This window comes from Lates calcarifer, linkage group LG15 (genome assembly GCF_001640805.2).
Source record: "Lates calcarifer isolate ASB-BC8 linkage group LG15, TLL_Latcal_v3, whole genome shotgun sequence".
Classification (NCBI taxonomy): domain Eukaryota; kingdom Metazoa; phylum Chordata; class Actinopteri; family Centropomidae; genus Lates; species Lates calcarifer.
In genome coordinates this window covers 4,117,774-4,137,792 of record NC_066847.1, presented here as the reverse complement: position 1 = coordinate 4,137,792, position 20,019 = coordinate 4,117,774, and the positions used below count along the sequence as shown (strand labels likewise).

Sequence of the window (20,019 nt, the reverse complement as noted above, 5' to 3'; positions counted from 1 at the left end):
GCTCTGCCTCTTACAGGCTTTTTGTTGTTTTCTTTTACTTGACACCGCCGATAATTTGTTTAGCGAGGATGTGGAGAATTATCAGGAGGTTTAAATTGGTGCAAACAAAGTTACAATACCAGCTATTTCCTCTGATGAAAGCTCTTAAAGGTTAAAAAAAAAAAAAACTATTACATGTTTTGTTTTCAGGTTCATGCCAGTACTGTTTCTCCTGTCTGTGAAAATGTACACACCTGCTTTATATTCATTTAGCAGGCACCGTGGTCCAAAGCAACTCACAAGGGCATTTAACCTCCAGTGCCTGTGATTAAAAAGTTTATTTGCTTAGTTTATTTTCTTTAATGACATTACACAGTATTAAAAAACATAAACATTAAAAAAATACATTGAATTATACAAAAGGGTTACTTTTCTGAATAGAAATGTTAGTGGCTAAAAAGTTTTATTTTACAGAACTGCTCAACAGTGTGTCAGTAACATCACAGACATTTGTTTCTTTGCTTGGTTCACACAATTAATACATAAAGTCTTTTGACCAACAGAAAAAAAATACTGAACATTTTAAAAACTAAAACTCCATCTTAGGCTAATTTTGTTTTAATGATGCTTGTAAACCATTTCCTTTTTATTTCCCTAAACTTGTCGTAGCTATAAGAAAAATACTAATGCACTGAAGTTTAAGTTTAACTTTGTGACAAAGTAATGTGAGCTTTTCTGAATGCATATCATTGTGACTATGTTAGGTCTTGACGCAGGTTTCTCTGCAGCTCTTCTCAGTCTCAAACCGGTTGCTGTTTCCCAGACAGCCTCCGAACCAGAACTGAGCGCAGGAGTTGGCTGTGGCGTCGTAGTACCACTTCACCACGTAATCACGACACGGTCCTGGATCCAAGGTCTGGCTGCACCGCTCTGCTGGAGGCAGACAGAAAACAAGTGTCAAAAACTTAAAAATAAATGAGTGAGACGCTGATTTAATCTGTACAACAGAAACCAGGTGAGTGGGAGTTTACATTTCATACAAATGTTTTATCTGTTACGGTTGAAGAAAGTTGAGGTTTATTACTTTGTTGTTGATGTTCATATTCACATCTTAAAATAATTACAGGATGGTCCAAAGGCTTTCATTATGTGATGTTCTTGCTGTCCAAAAAATATCTTTTTCTATAATTCTTGTAAAATTATTCACTTCAAGTCTTTATGCTAAGCTATGCTAACTGGCAGCCATTCATCTGGATGTTACTTTGATATACGCCACCCAATGTAACATTGCTGTAGAAGGAGCAGACCTCCCCATGGCAAACGCACTCCCCAGTGGCAGGGGCCTCCCCCAGCAGGACAGTGCTCCAACCACACCACAAAAACTGCTCAGAAATGGCTCAAGACACATGCTAGTGGTTTTAATGTTGTGGGTGATTGGTGCATATTACACATACAACTATGAGAATGGAAACAGTCTTCTCAGAACTAAGAACGTCAATATGCATGTAATACATGCATAACTATTTTCTTTTCTGGTTTTTTTGTGCATAAGCAGGGAGTTCATTTGAATTCATTTGAATTTTTGACACTTTGACAACATTTTCATACAGAGGTGGGAAAATACTGTTGGTGTGCAGAGGGTCTAAAATGTTAAAATCTAAAACACTAATTTCTCCATCCTATGAACTCTTCTCTCAGTGTTTACCTGATGTGTAGGCATCAGAGTGCAGCAGCGGGGGAGTCGGGGGAGTCGGTGGAGTTGGTGGTGGTGTCCTCCTCTCCAGCGGGGCCCTCAGAGTGGGACCAGCTGGCCCGATGGCCCCGGTCATCACCATACCGTGGAGTGAGGGTTTCTTTACCTCAAACTTTGGCAGGAACTCTGTTACGGGTCTGAAGGGTTCCCAGTCAAAGAATGGAAATCTCTGAGCCTCTGTGGAGGTTCTGTCATCCGGCTTGGATCTCTGCGGGATGATGGGTTCTCTGTCCAGGGGAGAGCCTGGAGGGCCGGGCTGTAACAGAGGAGAGAGAGTCTTAATCTACTGCACCTTTTCTTATCCAGGTGAGGTGACTGAGGACCGTAGGACCATAAAAATACCTCCAAGTTTCTCATTGTAATGACCTGTAAACCTTTTTTCATCATCTTGGTGGAAATGGGTTTCCATATTATACTGGGTTATGCTGTCTGAGAAAAAAAATATTAGCATAAATTCTCAGTTTTTCAATCATGTGTAATAATCAGTCAAGTAATAGAATTGTCTCTAGTTGCCAAACAACAGCCAGATAATACTTATTGTCGTTTAACAACAGTAAAATCTATCTACGCTTTGCTGCTCATTGAGTAGGGATGGTAAAATTTCATAATAAAAAAAAATACAACGATGATTTTTACTCATTTGCTTCCATGATCCTTAAAACTGTTTTAAAACAGCTGAATGTGACTAAATCAAGTAGAGAGAGAGCTCGTCTGTTCTCCTCACCACTATCTGAACTCTCCTGAAGTCTCCTGTGAAGGTGGGCGTGTCTGTGTCCGTCCTGTACGGGGGTTCCCGGACGTTGCCGGAGACCTCGGGGATTCCTGGAGGAAGTCTGGAGCTCGGGACGGAGCTGAACAAATGTCTTTCTCCATTCTCACAGATGCGACTCAGCAGCTTTCTCTCAAGAGCTGAAAGACCAGACGACCGTAACAGTAAATATACAGTTCTGGACGGTTCGTCCAGGGGGAGTTTAGTTAGAGTTTTGAGTTAAAAGCAGCACCTTTGAGGCTGTAGGCACGTTTGCTCATGTGCAAAATGTAGAACCAGATTTTTCTTGAACTTAGAATTTGTTTTAGTGGTGGTGAGTTGAGAGAAGATGAAAACAGTTTTCTGTGGAAGTTTACGCATCAGTTATGATTCAGGAAGTTCAGTGTTTCAGTTCAAGTTTCAAATCCTCACTTTCTGTGCCCACTGACGATTTCCTGTCAGTGGAAATTTATTTTTTGTGCATCAAAGTGATTCTATGGAAAGGCTTGTTTGTTTTTCAGCAATTTACCTCATGACTGACTCCAGCTTTAAAGGCTCAGTTCACTCAAATTATAAATAGACTCTGCACATTTCCTTCTGTACCCATAGCAGTATCATAGCATGCAGATAGTTTTGACATTTCTGCCACCACCTCAATACAGTACATTAAAAAAACGTGACACTTCTCTATATTCATGGGTAAAATAAGCATAATCATTGTTAAAATACATCTTTAGATATTAACTAACCTGCTCAGTCAGGACTGTGTGGGTGTGGTTTAATCACATTTGGACATTGACTAAATAATCCACTTCAAATCAGTGATAAGAGCACAGAGAAATGCATGCATTCCCTACATGAAACTTTGTGTGTTCAGGTAGGACCCAGTAACTCAAACAAAGAAGCTGACTGAGAAAATATGTTTTCAGTCTATAGAGAATTCAACTTCTTACAGTGTTTTTGTCAAAAACGAAAGAATTTATTTGTTTTCTTTTAAACCACTTTATACCAAAATAGTCCCTATGAAAAACCTTAACTATCTGAATTGGATGGTTTGCCTCGTTGACATAAGGCTGTTTTTATTCTGCTTTCATCTTCTCTGCTGATCTAGATCCTTTGAAAAAGCATGGGGAGTTACTGCTCCCAGGACTTATTCCTGCTGTCTGTCTCTAAAGTCTGTACTGAATTGACCAGGACTCTCTTGTCATCTCAATTAGACTTTATCTGGTTAATTAAAGGTTAAAAATGCCAACAAAAATCATATGATAATGGAAGTTGTCACCTGGAAGTGTTTTAAATTCATCAATCAGGTAGACGTGTTCGCTGTCGGGGTCAGAGGCCATGAGGCTGAGCTCCTTCTTGAACTCCTCATACAGAGGATCGCTCTCATTCACCACCCCGATCACAAACATCTCGATGTTGCTTCCCTGAGCCTCCATCACGGCGTTCTCCAGGCTGACCGAGTCCCTCTTATCGGCCTGCCCATCTGTGATGATGATGGCCACCTTCCTCACACCTGCCCGTGCCGCCTTGAACACCTGGCTGGCCTGTTGGATGGCGCTGCCGGTGAACGTACCCTCGCCCAGGTAGGTCATGGAGCGCACCGCAGACTTGATCTCGTCACGGGTGGCCTCCTGCCTGAGGCTGACCACCACCACGTTGATGTGGCTGTAGAGGACCACGCCGACCCGTGTGGTGTCTCGGCTGACCGAGGCTCGGTCAATCAGGGCGTTCACAAAGTCCTTGATCACGTTGAAGTTATCAGGGCCGACGCTCTCTGAGCTGTCGATCACAAACACGAGCTCCAATGGGGTTTGACGGCAGGTCACCCCACAACCTGATCAAACAGAGCAGATACCACAAGGAAATATGTTATTATATAGGTTAAAAAAAAAAAAGAATAAACAAATATATGATCCCCATGATCCTCCTGTGATTGATTACTTACTGCATATGGATCTCACAATTTTGATGATTTCATCTCTCTGTGAAAGACAGCAAATATCTTTAGAGCTGCTTTATCACTGACTGTTCATTTTGTATTCATATACGTACCCATTATTTTCTCAATTTAAAAATTAAAATGAGTCCTAGAGTCTTAGGTGATAGCTTCAAATTTGTTTCATAGAAGAGTCCAAATCCAAAAAGCCTCAATCATATAAAACAGAGGAAATCTTTAAATTCTGATATTTGAGAAGCATTTCTTGTCAATGAATTAATCAGATTGTTTCAGCACTATTTCAGTTTAGTGATTGATGGCCTATACTTACTGTGAGTCCGGGCTCTCCCTTCTGTCCCACTCTACCCTGTGATGTGAAAAAACCCATTATTAGCGAGCGATCGAACAATTAAATCACAATGTTGTGTTAAGGAAGTGGTTTCCTTTCATACTCCTGCTGAGATAAGTGTATGTATATCCTGGATCAAGCTGGTGTTCAGTGTCATACTTGTACAGAGACTGAACAGGAATAAAACCTGTCAAGGTTCATTTATAAATTGGTAGAGTGGACTCAAAATAATAATTTGCCTGACAACAAAATCCAGTACCAGAGGTCCGATGGTTCCTGGCTCTCCAGGTTCTCCTCTGTCTCCCTTTTTGCCCTTCTCACCTCTGAACCCTCGCTCCCCCTGCAAGAGGAAAGAAAGGAAACAGTCTAAATTAAAAAGTGGGGCCTCCTCTTCCTCCCTAACAGAGTCCCTGTGGCGTCCATCGAGCTGACTGATCACAGACCAGTTTACTGCTGTCATGTTTCCCAGTGTTTCCAGCATGCAAAGTTTAAATGTTGCTTTTAGTTAAGATAATTATTTATCAGTTAATCATTCACATACATGGCTGTCATTACAACGTTACCTTGTCCCCCTGCAGACCTTGTCCAGGAGGACCTCTGGGGCCGGGGATCCCCTGAAATCCAGGCTCCCCCTGGAAACATCGAGCACAGTCCACATCAAGAAGAACTTCTAAAACAAGGTGAAACTAATCGAATATATCTCTCATCTCATCTGTTTTGTCCCTTTTTTTTTGTCCATATACTGAACTCTGAATTTATTTTACAAAAATAGACAGCAACATTTTCAGCAGGATAAAATGACATTTATTTTTAATGCCCCTCAACAAAAACATGTCCAATGAGTCTTAGTCATCAGCAGACTCATGGGATGTGACTCAGGTAGCTTTTGTTGTTAAATGCTGAAAAATAATAGTTATTTTATCACTGCTGAAATTAAATGTGATTCAAACATTGCTCACTGATTACATCAAGGAAAAAAGTTTATTCATTTATAAAAATTGGACTCATGCTCATTCAGAACAACTGGCTCTAGACTGTAGTTACTGATCAATCTGAATAAAAGCAGATGACAGCAGTACCTTTGATCCTTGAATGCCCTCCCCAGGTAACCCCTGTGAACCAGGTGGCCCCATTTGGCCGGCTGCCCCCTGCAGGAAAAGACCAACATGAATTGTGTATCTTTTTGTATGTACAGTTTTTACAGCGTTACGTGCATGAACAGGACAGATCACCTTAGCACCCATCAGACCGATGCCTGGTGGCCCTGCAGGCCCAGGAGGTCCAGGCAAGCCTCTGTCCCCCTGAACAGAAATTATTTAATAAGTTTTTAAAACAAGGTATCAGCTAATACCTCAATAATGATAATATCACTTCAGACAGGAAGAAAAAGACTCAGTAATTTTAAAAAGTGCTCATCTGCTCATAAACATCTCACTCAGGCGATTAAAACACACAAATACACAAAGCAACAATCATCCACTATCATATTATGCTAAAAACACTCTTCTGCTTATTCTATGTTTTTCCTTGTGTATCATTTTACCTTTGGTCCAGGTAAACCAACACCTTCTGGTCCGGTCTCTCCTGTCAATCCAGGAGGCCCCGGAAGTCCCTAAGATACAGTTTTGAAAGTATCATCACACAGTGCAGGGTGGTGATATAGAGTGATAAAGGAGGTTGTAATATAGGTTGACACTCACTGGAGCGCCGGGGAAGCCTTCACCTTTCAGTCCAGGTGGACCAGCAGGTCCTGGTGCCCCTCTGTCACCCTGCAAACCAGAGCACACCACTTACTGACCTCACTTCAGAGGATCACTGAAGTGTAAACCTGAGCTGAACTCACCTTAGGCCCAGGTAAACCTATCCCCTGCTCTCCCACAGCTCCAGCTGGACCTTGTGGACCTGGTTCTCCCTGACAAAAACCAGAAGCAGATCAATTAACCAACCTTGCTGCCGTTTAGCAGTTAATATAACTTCATTGGGCACCACATGGGCTTACCTTAGCACCAGGTATACCTCTCCCCGGTGGTCCAGTTGTACCTGGTGGCCCCATAATTCCTGGTTCCCCCTGGAAAAGAAAACTTTTTATCAGACTTAAGGCAAGAAGGAGAGGCTGTAAAAATAAAACTCCAGCCTTGAACGTATGATTCATTTACATTGATTCCCAGCTGGGTTTACTGTCCAAACTTTACTGTAATATTTACAATTACAATTACATTTTACCCTCTTGGGATCAGTCACTTTTGTAAAATGAAAGATGAGATACCTTTGCCCCCATTGGCCCCACAGGACCGACTGCACCTGGCATGCCCCTGGTCCCCCTGTCCCCTCTGTCTCCCTGTAAAAAAAAAAAAAAAAAACTCAGTCACTTAACGTAACTTTTGTGTATACATCATCTGTGAAAAATGTCTGTTACCTTCACTCCAGGAGCACCTTTACCAGGAGCCCCGTCAGGTCCTCTGGGACCCGGTAACCCAATGTCACCCTGTCGTCATTTGAAACAGAAGACAGCGGAGCAGCAGAGTGATAAGAAATATTTTAAATCATTTGGAAAAAAAGAGAGAGGGAGAACAGGTTTTACATCATGATGTTACCTTTTGTCCCGGGACTCCATCCTCTCCTGGTTGACCTGGTATACCTGGTAACCCCTCAGCACCTGGGTCACCCTGAGAGAGGAAAACAACATGCAAGAGCACCAGTGTGGTTCAAACTGATGGAGAATAAACCAGTGAATGAAAAGTGCCCACAAAGTCTCACAGTGGTTTGTTCTTATAGCCAGCTCCTTGTGATGTCAGTAATTTAGGGATTGAGGCTTGAATCTGAACAAGAGCATCAGCTAAATTTATCGATTATTTCTAACCTGTCAGCTTTGGTTTTAGATTTTTCCTTTATAGTCATTTACTCTTCAGCTTAAAGTAATGCTAAGCTAAGCTAACCTGTTGCTGGCTCCAGAGAAAGAAAGCTAAAAAGTGCATTTCCCAACTGTTCCTTTAAAGGGACCTCTACTGCAGAGTGATGAGTGCAGAGAGCAGTGGTGTTTAGAGGACTTACTTTGGGTCCTGGTTCTCCCACTCCTCTCTCACCTGGCAGTCCAGGCTCACCTGTGGGGCCCTGATTCCCCTGAAGACAACATTCACACAGACAGTGGCGTATTCAATATGTGTCCACATGTAGAAACAACAGGATTACGGTTGTTGGGACTGTCACAGCACTTGGTTAAGGTTAGGGAAATATCTTGGCCTGGATTTAATACAGAAAAAGTTCACAGTGACCTCAGACACAATGTGTTTATTTTTATTCAACCAAAGCCATGATCTTTCCTCAACCTTAACCAAAGTGCTTTTATTGCCTAAACTCTGGTCTCTGGTGTGACAATCGTGCTTTATACAACCACCAGCCACCCCAACCACCTCCTGGTGACTCACTGCTGTTCATAAATGTAGCTCTTTATTCAGAAAAGAAAACAAGAAAACACACAAATGGACATGGAGATGGATGTCATGAAGTTTGCAATTTGAAAATTTAAAATGAGACAGAAAAAGCCAAATAGAGCTGAATGGAAATAAATTAAATGGAAGTAGTAGAATTGAAAGCTTGCATGGAAAAGTTCAGCTGATTATCTCTGGTAGTAGAAGTTAAATTTTAATTTCTAAATGGAATCTCTGAAGTTAACCTTATGTAACCCAGAGCTAACGTGAAACAATCACGACTCTGTGACTTAGATTCTGATTCAAACTCTTGGGCGTTTGATTGACAAGCCAGCTGCTTTTCACCCACACATTTAGGCGATAAAATATGCAGAACAATTTCGAGGCAATCAGACAGAGAATCAGCCGAACGTCAATCACAATAAGTAGCTTTCTGAGTCAATAACGATGTCAGTTAATGGACGTCCGCCTCCTGTCCTACCTTGGGTCCTGTTATGCCGATACCTGGAGCTCCTCTGGGTCCTGCAGGTCCGATTGGGCCTTGATCGCCCTGAGAGAAAGAAGATGAAGATGAAAACAGGTGCAGACTTTCTGCACAGTAACCTGATCAGGCTGGCAGAAAGTGAAAGCAACAGTAAAACAGTTTTCTCTCCTCATGTTTTTACCTTTTCTCCTTGAAGTCCTGTCCCAGGAGCACCAGGTGGACCTGTAATCCCAGGTGGTCCAAGATTGCCCTGAGAAAAGATACCAAGTCTTCATTTCATAGTTATTCATAAAACACAGTAACCAATACCCCGATAATCAATTAGAGAGTAGGAGAAGATAGAAAATGTTGAAGCATCAGCTTCATGGAGCAGTTTATTAGGAACACCAGACTAATACTCGGTAGTCTGCCATGTCCCCTTCCTCTAATTCTCTGATTACTTCAGGCCTGGTACCTGGTACCATTCTCCTGCCAGCAGGTTGGTCTCAATCTCAATTAACCATTTTCTTTATTCTCTCCAGCACCTGTGTGTCCAGGTTGCCCATCTCTCTCTCTTTCTATCTATATATCTCTCTCTCTCCTCTCTTTTTTCCTCGTTGTCCTCTCTTTTCACTCAGGCTCACTGTCCTGGACCATCAGCTGTCCTGGGACCTCTCTCACTCTCCTGGCTGTCGGTGCCTCATTCCAGATGTTCTGGATCTGGATCTTCCTCTTCCAGGAGCCTCATCCTTCTCTCTCTCTCTCTCTCTCTCTCTCTCTCTCTCTCTTCTCTTTCTCTTTGCGTTTGGGTTTGTCTACTAGATGTGTGAATGATGTGCGTAGTTTTGCCTCCTGTGTGTTTGTGTAGTCTGTCGTTGTTCCAGGTCTTCCTGGTGGAGAGGATGTCATCTGGCTCTGGTCCCGTCTGTTGGCGGCACCTAGAAGTTGCTCGATGTCCTCCCACATCATATTCTTCATTAACATTTACAGCCTATAATGATGTCAACCTCATTGTCCATACTGTAAATCTACTATGTTGCTCTACTCTGGAGACATGACACCTACTGTCCGTCCTGGAAGAGAGATCCCTCCTCTGTTGCTTCTCTCATTTTTAGGGAGTTTTCCTTGTTGGATTTGAGGGTCTGAAGGGTCTGTACAGATTGTTGAGCCCCGTGAGGTAAATTAGTGATTTATGATTTTGGGCTACATAAATAAAATTTGACTTGACGAGCGCCGCCCTTTGCTCTCGAAACAGCTTCGATTCTTCACTGGATGGATTCCACAAGATTTTGAAAACGTTCCTTTGAGATTCTGCTCCATGTTGACTTGATTCATCACATCATTTCTGCAGACTTGTCAGCTGCACATTCACGCTGCCAACCTCCTGTTCGACCACATCCCAAAGACTCTCTATTGGAAAATCTGGTGACTGGGGAGGCTGCTGAAGTTCACTGAACTCATTGCCATGTTCATGACACCAGTTTGGAGATGACTTTTGTTTTGTGACATGGTGCACACGGTCAGCAACAATACTCAGATAGACTGTGGCATTCAGACCATGATTGAAGGAGGCCAAAGTGTGCCAAGAAAATATTCCCCACACCATCACACCACCACCAGCAGCCTGGACTGTTGACACAAGGGTCCATGGATTCATGCTGTCGATGCCAAATTCTGACCCGACCATCTGCGTGCCTCAGCAGAAATCCAGATTCCTCAGACAAGGCTACATTTTTTTTCCCAGTCTTCAACTGTAGTTTTGGTGAACCTGTGCCCACTGTAGCCTCACCTTGTCACCTTTGACCCCGACACCAGGAAGCCCACGATTGCCCCTTGGACCGTCGTAGCCTCGATCACCCTAAAACAGACATTAAATCAGACATTTGTATTAGTGTTTGTCAGAGCAGTTCTCATAATCTAATTGCACGAGTTTCACACATTTTCAGCATATTTCAAACACCATATTTAAACCAGTAATGTCAATTTTAATACACATAATGTTTCATAGCAATCAGTGAAACATTTTCTGGTTGTAATTTCTATGAATCAGTCTGCTCTGCTTTGCACCTGCAGTAAACAAATCAAACCGCACAAATGTCATGTTTCTCTCCAGCACAGAATACGCAGAGATGCAACCCTCGGGACAGGTGTTCAGGGGTGAAGATGAGGATAAGTCAGATTTAGTTCGACTCATCACACAGATGTGGAAAAACCTCCTAGATACCAAACCAGGTTGTTGACTGTGTTATTTCACAGATCCATCACAGAGTAAGTCCTAACCTCCTCATTCACTTTGACTGTATCCGTTATTGCTAATCCATTTTTTGAAGAATATGACGCCCTCCCCTCTGATCAGAGAGGCAGGTTTCCAATAAGCAAATGTGCAATAACCACTCATAATTCTAACAGACCATAAACTGCCTCTTGGCTCCACACAAAGCAGTTTATCTTTCCCCTTCTCTCATTGTTGATATTTTTCTTGTTTTCATCACAGGAACCTTTTATTTTAATGTCTTCAGTTGTGTTATTGGGTTTTAATTGTGCTCATGTTTTATGTTTTTATGCTTCCTACCTGCAAAAAGAATTACAAGTAGGATATTACTAATCAGACTCATGACAGCTCTCTCAGGACACAGCTCTGTTATATCCTCTGTCAGTGCCCAGACAGCTTCTCTGTCTATTTCAGTTCCTCTTTCTTCACATAAATGTGATTTAAAAATGGTCCTAAGAGTGGTAAATGGACCAGTGACACATCCCACAGCATTTATAGAAGGGCTTTTTTTGTTTTTTTATTTTAAAAAAGTGACGCAACCTTTAAGGGAACCCACGCAGAACCATACAAAACACAACTATACAGCTATAAAAAATTACCATGAATAAACTTAACTTATGTGATCATAACATTAAGTACTGGCAGGATAATGTAATGTAATTTAGGCTAACAAATGGCCAAAGACTTGACTCACCTTCGGTCCTGGAAACCCCTCTCCAGGCGGTCCAGGGGTTCCCTGTGTCCCAGGTGGTCCTGGAGGACCCTGGAACAAACAGACAACTTTTTATTAACATATGTGAAGGCTTCAGTAAATGTCGACATTTGTATCAGGAACTCAAGGTGGCAGCATTTATTGTTTTAACAGGATATTTTTTATCAATATCATTTGCCCATTTTATCAGTTTAATAGACACTGTTATGCAAAGTATGAACTTCATAATCAAATGTGTACAAGATCCTGATGTAATCCCACCAATACACCAAGAAAACAAGAGCAGTCATACTCACTGGTAGTCCTGGTTCTCCTATTCCAACTGGACCTGGGGGACCTGATCTTCCCTGAATACCTTTTTCACCCTGTAAGCATCACACAGCATCACACCAGTCAACAACCAGAAAAACACTTGACAGTAATTCAGTCATAGGTGATGCTACCTTCTTACTGTCAGAGATATCCTCAAAATGTTCTGTAACTCTTCAAATGAACCAGAGAGAGGGACACAAGAGAATAAACTACAAGTATTTATGAGAGTTTTTTGATAATTTTACAGTTCACAGTGTCAACAAGATTACATGACTACAGAGGATGTTTTACAGTAAATTCAAGAGTCACCTTAGCTCCTGGGAATCCAATGCCAATTTCCCCTGATGGTCCAGGAACACCGCTGGGTCCTCGGTCTCCCTGTGACCAATAAACATGTTTCGTGGTTAACAAATATGAAACGATACTGATCAAGTGCAGGTAGGCAAATTCCTTTTTAAGACTTTATATACAACAAGGATGTAATTCCATTCTATATATGTTAGATATGTTTGTGGCTTTTTTTTGTTTGTTTTTTTTTTTGCTTTAAATGAATAAAAATCGGTCCTCATCTCTGCAGCTCTCCACATGTAAATTGTACAGTAGACACACAGATTTAAAACTCAGTCAAGACCAAGAACATACACAGAGAAACCACCATCTGAGTCACACCTATAGCATCAAGTAACACCAATTTAGAAATGTTAACAGCTTTTTAGAGAAGCTTTGTATACTGTCACTTGCATCCTGAGATGTTCTACATGCAACATCCTTTACAGTGAATTTCATTAAATTATGTCTGTGCCATTTACAGTAGTATTTTAGTGATATCTGATGGAAAATACTGTAAAAATACTTTTTACACTTATCATTGAAGCTAAATGGGAATTTAGTCTTGTTTCATCCTTTCAAGAACGATGCTTTGTTCCTTCTTTAAAACTTGCTCCAGATTAATGTCTTGACTTTTCCTAAAAGTGATATAAATCACATTACATTTCATCTGTATAAAGACATCTTTGTTAAAAAGCGGCAGGACAGCTCTATGGTGATGGAGACATCGGCATCTTATTAGCCTTGGGTGCACATTTTAAAGGTCACTGGCCCTTTTTCACCAAAGTTGCCATCTGACAATACAGATGTTGTGTGTGAAAGTGTCTGGAAAGAGCTGCGTGTGAATGATGACCTGTGACAAATGAAAAACACTATTCCACTATTCTGAGGAAAAAATAATCCCACCAAAAAACTTCCAAATAATCTTAAATAGCTAAATTTGTTTGGTAAATTAATGAATCATGCTTTTATTGACAGAATGCTCTGTAGCCTGTGGATGTTGATGGATTTCAGATCCCAAAATGAAAATGTTGTACTTCTTAAGAAAGCTCATTAAAAATGAACGGAACAACCTTTTAAACCACAACCTGGCAATTTCACATTTGTATTTGTGTGCATATTAACAAGGTTAACAACTAACAACAAGTAACAAACAAAGTACAATATTTTAATTAGTGAGTTTTAGAGGTGTAGGTAGCTGTATTTTGAGACACAGTAGCTGCTTCCCCTGTTTCCAGTCTTTTCTTCATATTTACGTATACATTTCTTGTTTTTTTGTACATGATTATTGTCTTCTGGTTTGTTTGACTCTTTTGTTTGTTATTAGTTTAGTCATTTTTCATTTTAGTTTGTTTTTTTTCTTCTTAAGTTGAGGAGAATATTGTGATATTTTGAGGGAAGGGTTGAGAATAATATCCAAATATTCTAGCAAAAAATCAAGATATTTTAAGAAAAGATCCAAGTCTTTCAAAATAATACGATTTTATTCTAAAAATCTCTGATTTTGTGGCCTTTATATTCAAATATTGACTTAAGTGTTTATTTCAAATAAGACTGAGGCTACATAAACTCATAAAGTGAGCAATGTGTTATTCCTACCTATACAAATGGTTAATGAACATTATAAATTACTTTTATTTGTGTTTTGTATTTGCATAGTTTTTGGTTTGGCCCACATCTGTGCCACAGAGCTTTTTATTTTAACCACTGGGGGCGTTAAAGTCAGAAATGTGCAAATTCTTGTACATGTGGTGACTCTATCTAAGTGTAATTAGATTTTTTACTGCTTGAAACTGATCCACTCAATCAAACTGACCAACAGTGCTGAGAATCCCATAAAATTCAATGGATCTTGAGCTTTTTGGGAAACTTACTTTAGGTCCTGCTGGGCCCTCAGGACCCATATCTCCTGGTGGTCCCAGTGATCCCTGCAACACAAATTTAAAAGTTTGTTTTAATCACAACTATAATGTTAAAGTATCCCTTGGTTTTCTCCAACCATTTTGGAATGATTTTCCATCTTTAACAAAAAAAATTATCTAGTGGTACAAAAAAATTATGTATGATATGAATTACAAATGAAACCCCATGTATGACCAATCTGCAGGGCAAAACCAACCCACCACAACTGAATGAAAAATACAACAGGATTAACATCAGCATTCACGGCTTTCATGTCCTTCGATTCTCAGGCCAAGCTCACAAAATAACAAGGTTATACTGACACTGTGCCAGTGGCACAGAGGAGGAAGAGTTGTGCTGGGCGGCCAGGTCCCTGCACTAATCCCACCACACAAAGTCTGTTCCTGCAAAAGAAAAATATCCTGCAAGCCTGGATTCACTGCTTTGGATAGCCACATTAGTATTAGGATTACTGATAATCCAATATTCACATTCCATTAGTGCAGGACTGAATAAGGGACAAATTCCACTTCCATTTTTCATATTGGAGAGTGAACGGACTGTCTGATGTCGACATATGGTAAAGTCTGGGTATCAATGTGAACAGCAGGCAGTGAGCTGTATGTTCAGGGCCGTGAAGGATGAGGGGTGGAAGAGACAGAGATTAAATTTGAACATTTCTAACACTGCATTTCAGTCAAAAAAATAAAAAAAGTGGTGGTTGTAGAGTCAAGGGAAGTCATTAGGATTCATCCTCTGGGGACCATGAATGTCTGTACAAAATTTCATTGCAGTTCATCCAGCAGTTTTTGAGACTGACACTGCCATCCCTAAAACTGATAAACCTAAAATCTGAATGCTTGATACTTTCATGTATGAAATTAGCCTGTAAATCTTCTGATAGTGGGGCTTTATCATAATCAATCATAAGTGTTACTGTCACTCTACCTGTTCTCCTTGTGGGCCTCGTGGGCCTGGAGGTCCCTCAGGTCCCTGCAAGATAACGCTTATTTGATTATGAGGACAAAGTCTGTGGTATTTGTTGAAATATTTTAGTAAATAATGACCGTACAGAGTCACCCTTTTCCCCTGGAGTGCCACAGTCTCCTCTCTCCCCCTGTAAGACAAGACACCAGAGTAGATCCTCTGATTATTTTCTACAGCCAAGTCAGTTTACATTTAGGTTTTTTGCTAAAGCTTAGTAGCAAACAGATACCCACCTTGTTGCCCTTGTAACCTGGACGACCCTGTAGAAGATGGAAATGGTTTTTAAATCTGCATTAACGCCACTGCGTATCTGCGTGGAAAAGACTGAAATATTTTACCTCTGGACCATCATTTCCAGGTCGACCATTCAAGCCAGGCTCCCCCTTATGAAAAAGAGACCAATTAACATTCAGCTGAGTAAAATCCAACACTTAAACATTTCATAAAGGCTTTCTTTATCTCTTACCCTCGATCCTTTTAGACCAGGTGGCCCTGTGAAGCCTTGGTCTCCTTTTCTACCCTGGAATTAGTAACAGTTCACTGTTAAGTCTTGGTTACATGCTAAAAGACAAGATGATGCTATGTTATGTTTGTGATGAAGAAATGCGAAGCAACGCAGACAGTGTAGGCATCCTATAATTTTGGTAAAGATTACAGTTTTTGTTTGGTAACCTTCCATTATGACGATAACAATGTTTTTTTTGTTGATTTCTCAAAACTCACTTGGCTTCCCGGAGGGCCTCTCTCTCCTCTTTCACACAAACATACTTGGGCTTTTGGACACTAACACAGAGAAAAATACAGTTAGTATTATGCACTAGTGTATTAGCTAAGGTAAATGTTAAATTACATGGAGTGACTTACCCCCTCAAATGCAACTGCAGCCTGGAAACAAAACATCAGACAAAAAATGTCAAAGGCGGTTGAGATACAGGTTCAACATCAATGTCATTCACTGACAGAAAAATGTAATTTATTAGTTCTTAAAATCTTGGTAATCTATGTTTTAGATGTTGTCCTCCTTTTGACACATATAGCGTCTTTCTATAAATGTGAATGAACAACATCACACATTACTGGAAAGCAGAACAGGCCATGCCAGTCTCGCAGACTGGCCCTGACCTACTGCAGACATTTGACATTTCTGAGCGTGTGGAAAATGCAAAGCAGACAGGAAAGCCCCCCATTCCCCCCAGAGCAGACACAACACTATGACTGAGGCTTGAACCCGCTGTGAGGACACAAAGTGCTGAAAAAGGGTGGGAACACAGACACTGGATGAGCAGCTGCATGCTGCTGTCACTGTGATAGGCAGTAGATCATTTGTGATTCTCAGCCATGTGGAGGTGACAAGAACTTGGTCTCAATCCAAGCACAACAGCAGCTGATGACAGGGATTTTTGCACGTTCATAAAAGGTGAAATCCATCAAATCAGATGGTGTAACAATCAATGGCACATGGTTGACGACCTTTTTGACTCAGGACCTAGTAAAATGAAGCTATGGAGACGTGACTTTAAAAAAAAGCTAACTTATATATTTTTTTCCTTTTCAGATTGTTTAAGAATTTTTTTGTTGAGGCCAGAAGAGTTGGGAGTAATATATAATATTTACGAAGAAAAGAAGTAAAAACAACAACAACAACTATATATGACCTCTTATATATATCTGTCTCTTTAATCAGTTTATGACCACAGTGCTTGAAGACCAGCCCCATTTCTAGAAATCAGCAGTTGGATCAAGGACAAAGACTTCCAGAGAAAGCCCACCATACACAAAACCCACGCAAAAAGGACCAGGGTCATGATTTGAACCCAAGACTTTGTTGCTACTGTATGAGGTGACATGGATACCCAGTTGATCTAACTGTGTAAGGACAAATCATAAAGAGTCACAGAGGTTGACAAGATGAGGAAAGTGGATTGAATTTACTTTGAAATCGTTTGAACTTTCTGGTTTCTAATGATTTTGTCAAAAGTGGCCAAAACTACTAATCTGGTTGCACAACTAAAATGTTTTTCCAAATTCTCCTTAGAGAACTCAAGTGTTAACCATCTTAACTCGTCATCTCACATGAAGTCTGTACTCACCATCTCTTTGAGCAGTTTCTCTTCCAGCTGAGGGTCAAGAAGACTTTGGACAAACTGCTGAGCGGGTGTACTGGCAATGGCCCGGAGCTTGGCGTTATTCTGACTCTGCTGGGCGATGTGTGACAACCCTACAGCAAAGAACTTTATGCCATGACCTTTGGCCTCTGCTGCAGCCGCGATCACATCAGGGTTGCGGGGATGGTCGACCCCGTCTGTCATAAGCACGACAACCCTGACGCTGTCCGCCGGCGTCTCCTGCACCAGCAGCTGAGTGGCGTTGGTGATGGCGTAGGTGGTGTAGGTGCCATGGCCGATGTAGTTCATGGTGCTGACTTGACCGTGGAATGAATCCAGGTCTTTCCAGGCTGAGAATCTGTGCTCTAGGGACACGGAGCTGCTGTACTGAAGAGCAGCCATTCGCATCTTCACTGTCCAGCCAGCTACCTGCAGCTGGGCAAGCCGTGTGCTGAAGCTCAAGACGAAGGCCTTCTGTTTCTCAAACAGGAATATTTTTGCACTCTCAGAGCTGTCCAGAATGAAGGCCACCTCCAGTGAACATGTCAGACCTGTGGGAGAAGGAAACCATTGAAACATCAGGTGATTGTTTTTGGTTGTGTCCATTTACTGTTTAAGACTTTAAGAGTTTCCACCATCTTTTTACCAAAGGTCACAGACCAGTACTGGTACCATTGCATTAAAGCTACTTAACTATATTCAGTATTTTTAAAACTGTTTTTTAGCAATATGCAGCAGCAATGAAATGAAATTAGTTCATTATTTGATTTACTGATTAACAGGAAGCCAAGCACCAATAACTTTATGGCCAAATCTACAGACCACCTGATCTTTCCACTGTTAGGGTTATGGTTTATCCTTTCAACATAACACTCAGTGTACACCTGATCATCTGGCTGGCTATGAATACAAACATACATGAGGGCAATTATGGTGAAAAACTTAAAAACAGGATGATGCAACAAGAGTGAGAATGTCACACATTAAATCTTAGATGACAAGTGACCCAGCATGATCTGTGAGTGTTGGATTCTGGGGTTAAATCATTGACATAAAATATGTAAAAAGACACTCAAGGAAAGCACTGTTTGAGCACGGGTCTCTTCTTGACTTCAGTTTAAGCTCAGATGTAATTTTAATGACTTGAACTTTGGACACCAAGAATCTGGGATTTAAAAACTTCCCTGCAAACCATCATTCATATTTATCAAATATGGTCCAGGCCTTGTGGTCCTCTTGTGGTAGATATAATAAGGCCAGGAATGAGTTGGTTGTGTGGTGAATGTCCGATCCTCCTACCTGGAATCTGTTAATGCTCACAGGATCCACTGACTAACCTTCCCCACCAACATGTGGAGACCTCATATAAAAAATTACCATTTCCTCCATCATCATGCAGCCTGTAGTTGTTCCTGCGTCCTGTCTTTCTTCTCTGGCCCGTGGCCTCGTGCACGAGAGCCAGCAGCAGAAGACAAAGTCCCACTCCTCTCCTCAGGTTTCCCCTCCGCAACATTTCCATTCTAGCAGAGAAAGCAGTCGCATAGTTTATTACAAGGCAAAGTAATAAAGTGCAAACACATACAATACATGCAAAAAAAAAGACTCTGTCAGTATCATAAGATTCACCTGTTTTACAGCATGTGTTACTACTACACATCCTAACCACACCCAAATGCTGGGAGCTGTACAGCTGCAGTTTCACATTAATTGCTCAAATGATGCTACTCATGATAGTGATAATTTACTTTATGAATAGCTGCATTATTAGTGCCAGAGTGTGTAAATGTATGTAAAACCAGGATAATCTGTGTAAATACAAATACAAGCTTTAAAAACTGCAAGCTTTACATTTTATATGATGAAATTGAGTTTATATACAGCAAACAAACATCTGTAAATGTCAAGAACATTTTTGCTTCACTTGACCACATGAACGTAATGACTTGTCTAAGTTGTAGTCCACACATTAAAGTTGTTATTCAAACTGTAACATGAACTATAAATAAAGGGTGTATACGGTAATGGGAATGCAAAAAAAGAGTTATTAAATCTTTTTACCTAGAATCTCATTTAGCTGCAGTCAGTGCTTGTAGTCCGGTCAGCTGTGGGTCTTTGGGAGGCATTTCGCCACGGAATCGGATCCCTTTAAACCGGGCTGAGATAAAGTGAAGACCATCAGATGAGCTGATCCGCTGTGTGTGTAGCCGGAGGCTCTGGGGCCGCTCCAAAATTTCTGCGCTGGTCCACTTCAGTGCTTGATGACCGAAAGGACTTTATTGTCCTGACTCTCCTGTTCACAGACACAGTACGTTTCTGTGGGAATATTATTGGAATGTTTGAGCAGTGTAGATAAATTACAACAGGCAAGTTATAATAAGAAATCTCTAAACTGATATCAGCACAGTTGATTATCTAAATTAAGCACCCTGTCTTACAATGTAAGAATATTAAAGGAGCATTACGGTAGTTTTCCGTCAGGGGGGCAGTCCATTACTTCTTATTCCCATGGACAAAAGTACCTGTGCTCCTTTAGCGATGAAGTTGGGAGGGCATGTAGGAGGCAGAATGAAAACAGGTTTAGTTTTCATTCTGCCTCCTTGTTGGTATTTTGAGCTGTTGCTCGTGGAGATTGTTTGGATGCTGGCGTAAAAGTCCCAAAAGAGATTATTTTACTTTTCCACTCTCGCCCACTGATGCGAAAACCAGATGAGTTGTAGTATGATTCCCATGTACAGTGCAGATA

General features: G+C 41.0%; 1 protein-coding gene across 2 annotated transcripts; it reads right to left on the bottom strand.

Moving 5' to 3' along the window:
* Nucleotides 1-293: 293 nt before the first annotated feature.
* Nucleotides 294-19,843, bottom strand: LOC108889215 (collagen alpha-1(XXVIII) chain). 2 transcript variants are annotated; one of them, XM_018685577.2, is made up of 36 exons: nucleotides 19,739-19,843; nucleotides 19,335-19,589; nucleotides 18,654-18,796; nucleotides 17,262-17,827; nucleotides 16,036-16,056; nucleotides 15,895-15,954; nucleotides 15,638-15,691; nucleotides 15,510-15,554; nucleotides 15,405-15,431; nucleotides 15,257-15,301; nucleotides 15,133-15,177; nucleotides 14,157-14,210; nucleotides 12,265-12,333; nucleotides 11,940-12,008; nucleotides 11,626-11,694; nucleotides 10,449-10,517; nucleotides 8,862-8,930; nucleotides 8,678-8,746; nucleotides 7,820-7,888; nucleotides 7,363-7,434; nucleotides 7,185-7,253; nucleotides 7,035-7,106; nucleotides 6,768-6,836; nucleotides 6,612-6,680; nucleotides 6,469-6,537; nucleotides 6,312-6,380; nucleotides 6,001-6,069; nucleotides 5,848-5,916; nucleotides 5,332-5,400; nucleotides 5,028-5,108; nucleotides 4,751-4,786; nucleotides 4,429-4,465; nucleotides 3,763-4,317; nucleotides 2,457-2,641; nucleotides 1,685-1,988; nucleotides 294-912 (listed from the first exon to the last, which is right to left on the bottom strand). In XM_018685577.2, exons 3-36 carry the CDS (start codon nucleotides 18,793-18,795, stop codon nucleotides 740-742), a joined length of 3,609 nt encoding a protein of 1,202 aa, XP_018541093.1. In that variant the 5' UTR covers nucleotide 18,796; nucleotides 19,335-19,589; nucleotides 19,739-19,843; the 3' UTR covers nucleotides 294-739. The 2 variants fall into 2 exon arrangements, with proteins under 2 accessions (XP_018541093.1, XP_018541095.1); XM_018685579.2 differs by having other exon boundaries at nucleotides 294-909.
* Nucleotides 19,844-20,019: the final 176 nt, after the last annotated feature.